Source organism: Lycorma delicatula, chromosome 8 (assembly GCF_047948215.1).
Source record: "Lycorma delicatula isolate Av1 chromosome 8, ASM4794821v1, whole genome shotgun sequence".
Taxonomy (NCBI): Eukaryota; Metazoa; Arthropoda; class Insecta; order Hemiptera; family Fulgoridae; genus Lycorma; species Lycorma delicatula.
Window position 1 is genome coordinate 81,805,287 of NC_134462.1, and position 9,212 is coordinate 81,814,498.

General features: G+C 29.6%; 1 protein-coding gene across 2 annotated transcripts in view; it reads right to left on the reverse strand.

The window, feature by feature from the left end:
- sowah (ankyrin repeat domain family member sosondowah) overlaps positions 1–4,339 on the reverse strand; it is a 135,088-nt gene extending 130,749 nt beyond the window's left edge. The window contains exon 1 of one of the 2 annotated variants that reach the window (XM_075372425.1): positions 4,232–4,339. In XM_075372425.1, the coding sequence (XP_075228540.1) occupies positions 4,232–4,247 (16 nt within the window). In that variant the 5' untranslated portion in view covers positions 4,248–4,339. Of the gene's footprint in view, positions 1–216; positions 378–4,231 lie in introns of those variants that run through there. The other variant, XM_075372424.1, reaches the window with a different exon arrangement.
- Between the last annotated feature and the right edge of the window lie 4,873 nt (positions 4,340–9,212).

The following is a 9,212-nucleotide window of genomic DNA, read 5'->3' on the forward strand; positions in this document are numbered from 1 at the left end:
CTATTTATCTTGTAAATATTTCATTCAATAAAGGTTAAGAAAGATAATTCGTAAAGGTCACACTAATATTCCGTTTAATTTTTTTATTTACCATTAAAATTAATTTTAAAAACAGAACAAAGTAAAATGAATAATACACGAAGGTATAGGTTAAAAATTGTAAGGTTAAGATCGAAACACTATCGGATAAAAAAAAATATGTAAAATGAAGCCTACCTCTTGTGTCCGGATTAGTGAGTACATCTTTAAAATGTTTGACTAAATCGTGATTAGTAACTTTACCACCTTTAAATAAAATAAACTCGCGAACTGATTCTAAAGTTAAATCCGTACGTGACGCCATTACATAAGTTCACATGACTGCAAACTAACGTGTAAATACATAACCGTGATTCATTTGTTCAGGTTATCACAAGGCAATCGAAATACTGTGGTTACATATCGATTAATAAGGAGCGCCATATTCAAACGTTGATTTATTATCTCTTGCCTTGTATATTTTGTTTTGAATAGTGTCGTGGTAATATATATTATAAAATAAACAATAAAAAAATAAATACATGAAATTATTAAAAAATAAATTCACTTAACAGCCGCTATTTTTTGGGTTTGATTTTAAGCTTAATTAGCTTAAAAGGTAACAAGAGAACCAAAAATAAAATATAAATTTGTGCCCCGAAATGGTGGTTTAGTTATTTTATTTTAAATTATATTGCCTTACAATAGTTTAAATGGCCAATACTTGAGTTTCAATAACATTCAAATTATTGTAGGACCTTCTGTTTTAGCCCGATCAATAATAATGGTACAGGTTGTTTCAGGCACTAAAGGTTATTAACGAAATTTAGCATTTTATGAAAAAACTTGATAAGACCACAAAAATCAAATAATATATTATTTGTGTCACAAATATTAATTTTGTGTATATAAATAATGTAAGTCAGCCAATTAATAAATGTTTCCATTGAATTTTGTAAAAAAAAAAAAAAAAAAACGAAAAAGAAAAAGAAATTTCCTTGATACAGGAACAAAGCAAACAGCTATTCCATTTCTGTAACTCTCCCTGCTTTTTGCTACACGTCGTAAAGACAACAATCAGAAGAGTTCTTGGCTGGTCATTGTCACGATATCATACTAAAAACTCGCTGATGCTCGATTGATTGGATTTTACTGGTCCCGAAATTCTCAACACAAACCTAACAGAGTCACAACTACTATATACCCATGAACAAAACACACATGTGAAAGGATCAAGTATAAGGAAAAGGAGTAAATGGTAAGAAAGGATGATCAAGATGTTTCATCAGTGAAGGAACTGTTTTATTAGTAAATACCTTTCATCCAGAAGAAAACATAGTGTTTTCCCCCAGGCAGGGAGATCCCCTCCCGCTTAAAATCCTTCAGGTGGAAGTAGGACAGTACTGATCAAGCAGCGTTGAGTTGATCGACTGTTATAAATAAAAAAATAAAGCTTTTCCTTCAAAAATTAAAGATCTGATACGGACACCATCTGACTTCCTTGTACACCCCCTATTAAATTCACGTACATGTTTTTAAAAGTACATAAAATTTGATTTCACTAATAACTTCTGATTTCTTTTCATATTAGGTAGGTTTATAAGAAAGCTATCTATAGTAATGAGTACCATGATTCGACTTCCGTAAAATTTCGACATATCTTCGCGTTTCACATCCCCCAACCCCAAACTCACCGTCATTTCTAAAGTTTATACATACGTTTATATATATATATATATATATATATATATATATATATATATAAAGTGAAATATATATATATATATATATATATATATTTCACTTTCACTTTTAATATATATATATATATATATATATATATTTCACTTTCTTATGGACACGATAACTGCCGTAATTTGGCGCCAATCACTTTCAAATTGATACATAAAATGTAACGATCCAAAATCTTGGTCGATTTCGTTAATGGGAAAAATCGGTCTATGGGGGTGGAAGTGGGGGCTTTTTCGAAAAACAAAATATCGCTATAACTTTCTTAAGTAAAATATCGAATTTGTTCCTACTATTCTTTGAATAAGGGCTTAAAATTTATATGAGTAAAATTTTTTGATATCATTAACAATTGACCCAGGGGGTGGAAAAAATGGGGTTTCGAATACAAAACAAATCGTACTTCCGTTAGTAGGCACAGTATCGAATCGGTTTAAAGTGGTCGTTAGTCCTATAAACATTACCTAAAACTTTTTTGTGTGAAATCATTTTTGATATGATCAACCCTTAAGGCAAAGGATGACCAAAATGTTGCTGGAACTGTAAGAATATGACTTGTATGCTAAATATATGAATCTTTTTTCACATGCAACGTCGTATTGAGTAAATTTTAAGTTTCTTTTAACATTAAGGTGGAATTATTTTTTTTTTACCTCATACTTACCACCGGTGAAATCTACCTCCGCCTTCCGGCGTGCCGAAAGGGATTTTTTTTTTGTTATTCTTATTATTGAATTATTATTTATTGTAAAACATGTTTTACTATCAGAGGTTAATAATTATTAATAAATCAATATGTTTAATTCAAGAAAAAAAAAATACACTTATGATATATCGTTGAAAAGCTCTCAGTGAGGGCTATTACTGCAGTTAAGAAAAAGTCCAAAATCTAAATTGTCTTGATTTTGAGCTTTTTTGGCACTTTTGGTCCAGTCGTTTGCAGTCAAAAGGGAAGGTGCACAACTAGATGTTGAACAGTCCTAAATCCAAAATTTCAACATCCTACAGCTAATCGTTTTTTAATTGTGCGAGATATAAGGCACTTACGTACAGACGTCACGCCGAAACTAGTCAAAATGGATTCAGGGATGGTCAAAATTCCATTGAAACCTGAAAACCAAAATTTTTCGCGGTTATAATACTTCCTTGTACGAAATATAAGGAACGGGACGAACTTCGTACTCTATTCAGGGACGGATCCAGCAACTGAATTTGGGGGGACCTTTGTGGGGAAGGGGTCACATATTTTCCTATTCCCTTCTAATTGAGTTAGGTACATGATATTTCATACACTTTTATTGGATACATACTATATTCTGAATTATTTTTAAACACGAATGTTTAATATACTTGAAATATTAAATGAATTATTTATATATTATTAAATGTTTATTATAATTGAATTATGAACTGTAACTGTTACTGAATGCGATTGTACAATAATAATGCGATTGCCATTTATAGGCGACTGGCTGGAACTGAACAAGAGTGACGCCTGAAGCATGAATAATAAATGACCACAAGAATGACGATGGTCTTGCTTAAATAATGTTACTGAAGACGCAGTTTCGTCAGAAGCCGAGTGTATCCAAAAAGAGCCGTGTGAACTGTCAGGAGCCGAGTGATGTCGTCAGAAGTCGAGTGCATCCGAAAGGAGCCGAGTGACGTGTAAGGAGCCGCTGAATCGTCAGCAGCCGAATGCATACGAAAGGAGCCGAGTGAAATGTAAATATCCGAATGAATCCGACCGAAGCCGAATATATTTAAATTTAAAAATCCTATTAAATACATTAAAGCTCCAACATTTAAATGATAATAACAAAATATAAATACGTAACGAGTATTTAAAAATTAAAAAAACTTAAGTCCGAACAACTACATCAAAATTCATCTTGATTTAAAAGTTAGAACTACAATTGATGACCTAGATTATATTTACATTTTTAAAGGCTTTTTATAAATATTTGTTGGATATCAGAAACAAACGTTTGTAGAAGATCTGACATTACTTCATTTCAGGTAATGAAATTAGCAATCTCAAAAATAACAAGCATCCCATGTCAGGGAGTAGTAATAATAAATTTGAGTATATAAATGGCTTCCTTTACCCTTCTTCAATGACCTGAATATATTATTGTTTACTAGAATACCAAGCCCTCTAAAATGCAGTGGATATTCAGCTACATAAATGGGTTTGCATTTCAAAAGGATTGATAACATATTGAACATCATTACTCTCAGAGAAATAAATTATGATTGATTATTCTTGTATCTCAAATGCTTTAAACGTGTCACTATACATAATAAAGTTCCGGTGTAAACCTACGAATTAATAAACCTGTTTCTGTGAAGAAAAAATTCAAAAATTACTTCTACTCTATAGGGTAAGTCTACAAAAAAAATATATATATATATAAATCAGAAAAATAATTCAGAAATATGTTCAGAATTTAACGAAACTTACCTAAAAATGCAAACATGTCAATCTAATTAATAGTATATATAATACAATTGAAATACACAAGTTGTTACTTAGCATGTAGAATCCTCCTCCTGTGCCAAGCCTTCTGAATATCTGTAATTATAAAATAACTCAAAGATTTAAGAATAATTTTTCATATATTTTCTACATTTTTTTTTAAAATAAAGAAAAAGTTCTGTTGTTTGAACGTCTCTACCTAAATACACTTAACTGAAATAAATTTTAGTGTATGAGGCATGCGTTAGATTTATAATTTATTCCGATTTTGCCTAACTACATGAACATACTTGTGTACATAACAACTCTTAACTACGCTTATTATTTTAAATATACTATCTTTATTTATTATTGATAAACTAGAGTTTTGGGGGAAAATATATTAAGTGCTCGAAACTTAGTTGAAATATTTTACTCTGTTGTTAACAAACCGATATTAATCATAAAAAAATTTTAATTGTGTAAGAGTATTGCATTAATTATAGGCAAGTACCTTTTTAAAGAAAAATAAACAAATAAAATTTGTATTAAAATAAATAGTAAATAATTATAAAAATTTATATGATTACATTAATATTTTTAGGCACTAAAATCACAAAAAATAACTTTAAAAAAAAAACAGATATGTTACTTTAAAATATAACAAAAACTATTGAAAAAATTCAACAATTACAATTCACTATTATCTAATCTACTAAAAAATACCACTAAGACGAAAATGAAAATTATTTTCACAGTCACAGCAAACAAAAGACATTTCGTTGAATGTAATGTAAAACTTAACCTATATTTATCTGTTTAACACAAAGTATTAAAACATGTTGCTTGCAGATGGTAATTTTTGTAAGTTTATGCTTTAACACGTCTGTGTAACAGAGCAACGCATAGAGATTTTTACAATTAATAAATTCATAGACGATAAAGTAAGGTAACACCCACATCCTACATTGTTTTGCAATTAATTTCTTTATAGAATAATTTAGATTAAAAACATTAGATTAATAATGAAAATAACATCTTCTATCCGTTAGTACAGCGGAACGCCTTGGAACAGAAGGTTCTGGGTTCCCGGTCTGTTTGCAATTTTTTGCATAATACAATAAAATAATTCGGTCTAGCAGCATTGGTCTTACTATACTTCTGATGCCATTTTTCATGAATTACAGATGATTTCATCTCCCGTACAATTTATTGAAACTAAATTTTAAAGATTTTAATTTACAGAAGCAATATTGTTATACTTATCGAGGATTTTTTAGGTATTAGGTTACTAATTTCAAAAAAGCTAACAACAAAGGTGTTATACTTTCCTGGCATTAGTTATTTATTCTTATATAGTGGAAAAATAATGATACATGAAAATGATTACAAAAATATTAAAAATCGATATTAGGTAGATTTCATAAGAAAGCTACCTTTTGTAATTCGACTTCCGAAAAATTTCAATATATCTTCGTGTTTCACATCCTTCAGATCCCAAAACCACCGTCAGTTCAAAAGTTTATATATATATATATATATATATATATATATATATATATATATTATATGAAAATTTGAACTTTAAAGTGGAAATATTTTTTATCCCCTACTTACTTACCTTCGCCTTCCGGCGTACCGAAAGGGATTTTTTTTTTTTTTTTACTTTTTTCAGCTCCCAGCCCCAAAATCGCCTCCTAAGAAAATTGTTTGATTTGTCTACGTTTAGTATATTAATGGAAGAAAACTTTTTAAATTTCACTGAAAAATGTACAGACATGTACCTAGGATTTTTTTCGGGGGGGGCGACTAAAGGGACTGATGATGACATTGATAAAAAAATAATAAAATTCATTTTATATTGAAAGGTCTTTTATACTTTATTTCATTTCAAAAATACAAAACATATGCTTAGATTTAATACATCATTTACTACGCAATTAAGAATCATAATGTTAGTCCATATTTTTTTTCATAATCCACATTTATACTTCACACTCACACATTAACACTTCAATAAAAGTCATGGATTATTAGAAACCTAGTTGTTGATTTTTCTTTCTCGCCATATTATCTAAAATTTCATCAGGATAACAGTAATATCTTTTTTCACTGCCAAAGAAACTAACAAACGTCAGCTTCAATCCCCCGACTTGTTACACGCAATCGTTTCTGTCTTCTTTTTTTTTTAATCTCAGGGTCCACAGTTAAGTATTGTTTCAGAGGATGAGATGAGTGATTTTTAGCGTGTGTGAAAATGCCATGCCTGACCGGGATTCGAACCCGGGTGAAAGATCGAGACGGTACTACTCGCGCCACGGAGGCCGGAGGCTGACTCTTTTCATTGTGGAGAACGAGCGTTCATTAGTACTGTTTGTTACCGGAAGAGTCGGTAAACTTGCAAAAGATAATGGATATTCAGCAAATATTCTTTATTGCAGTGATCCAATACTTCAGTCACTTGTAGATCGCATTTTAAATTTAATGACTTTATCTCCTCGCACCAAACAATACTCATATTACATCGCTAAGAATATTAGTCCATCCACTATTCCAGGACTTGCTGAACCTGGCAAAATTACTTGAAAACTTTTTAAAGATTCTTGGAGCGCTGTCTAGCTGCCCTATGCATGTGTTTGGATTGCGATAAACATGTGTAGCATTTCTGGCTTGCAGGATATCTCCAGTAATTAATTATTTTTATTAGTATTGTGTCAAAGTGAGCGCGGCGCTCACACTCGAGTAACGGCGGGTTAAGGTATATAGGAAGGGATTAATTACTAGGGAGATGATTATATATACCGATTTATTTCAAATTTTATGAAAATATTTTTGAGATGTTATACATTACGAGTATCTGAGAAGAAAAGATTAGAAGCTTTTGAAATGTGGTGCTATAGGAGAATGTTAAAAATCAGATGGGTGGATAAAGTGACAAATGAAGAGGTATTGCGGCAAATAGATGACGAAAGAAGCATTTGGAAAAATATAGTTAAAAGAAGAGACTTATAAGCCACATACTAAGGCATCCTGGAATAGTCGCTTTAATATTGGAAGGACAGGTAGAAGGGAAAAATTGTGTAGGCAGGCCAAGTTTGGAATATGTAAAACAAATTGTTAGGGATGTAGGATGTAGAGGGTATACTGAAATGAAACGACTAGCACTAGATAGGGAATCTTGGAGTGCTGCATCAAACCAGTCAAATGACTGAAGACAAAAAAAAAATACATTACGAAAATGTAAAATACAAAAAATGGATTTTTTTAGACCCAACTTACTAGATTTTTAGACAATTATTATACTTCACAGTAATAATAGGGTTAATATTTGAAAATTACGTTCGATTCCAGAAGAAAATTCACATTATAATTTAGAATGAATAACTAAAAATTGAAACGTTCTTAAATCATGGTAAGGACATATATTCCACAAAAAAATATAAAAATGCCTTAGTATTAATAACATTTAACTAAGAATATTTACATTTTTAATTTGAAAATCTTAGACACTTATCATCAATAAATATCCCTAAATCTTTGATAATGTCAATTTGCTCAGCTGATAAAATTCTTACACATAAATATCTTCAAGTAAAGAAAGCTTCGTCTATTTTCAGCTATTTATTTATACACCGCAATGGACATCTATGATTGTATCAATTTTAATAATTTTTAACATAAGTAATGTTTAATGATATATTTATTTGTATAACTCCGATACGTTTGCACAGATATTTATAAAACATATATTTTTTAGTTTAATCATTACTTATGAGAGCGATACTAAACGTACGACTTATTAAGGGATATTAATAAATAAAGATTTGAAAAACCAAAATTACAGAAATTTACGCTTACTCTTAGGAAAAATCATCATCGATTTCCCAGATAGAATAACTTTTCCATAATACCAATACAATTTTATATTTTAAATAAATCATATCATATCGTAGAGAAAACAAGTATTAACGGTCGTTAAATGATGAAGCTCAAAATAATTTGTGATAAAATATTAAATTCTTCATACAATTTGCATTACCTTGAATAATATAAAAAAAGAAAAGAAAATTAAAAATTAAAAAAGATTTATTTTATTTTTAAATTAAATAAACATGTTTTAATACTTAAAAGGAATTTAAATTGTTATCTCAGTTTTGTTTTTTTCCATTAAGACATGTATTCTGTTGCACGCCTACAATCTAAACAATAATAAAAGCGTTTGTGGGCGATATTAACAAAAAAAAAAAAAAAACACAAAAAAACAGAAGTTAGAAAGAACTAGGACATTTGTCAACAAAACAAATAGATTTAAAATAGACTAAAAAATAAAAAAAATTACTTTACCTGATTCATTTGAATACAGTTGACAATGAATAAACTATACACATCATGATTACTACTGAAGGAAAACACCAATGACTCAAAAGCCACATCATTAAGGAAACCACTGCAACACAGATAACCGAGGTTGAACTACTAATAATTTATATTTAACACAAATAATAACTTATTCACTGTCGAAATATTCAAACAAAAAGCTGCACATACACCACACACACACACACACACACACACACACACACACACACACACACACACACACACTCACATAATAATAATAATAATAATAATAACATTCGCAGTCATGTGCGCATATAAAGAGCTCCCAATATTTTATTGATTTACTAGAAAAAGAGAAAATGATAAAGAACCCGATAGTTTATTGATAAACAACTTGTAATTATCCAGACGCATACATTAAATATATTAAGAGATAAAAATAAATAATATAATAATATAAATAAACAATGAAGTCATTACATAAACTAAACATCTAATTACATCTAAATATGTCATCTAAACTGACTGGAATATTATACAAGAATAATTAATTAATTGAATATTATTTTTAAAAGAAAGTAGATTTAGTAATGTGAAGCATGAACAGACTAAGCAACTTTTAGAATACCCATAAAATTTTGTTAAC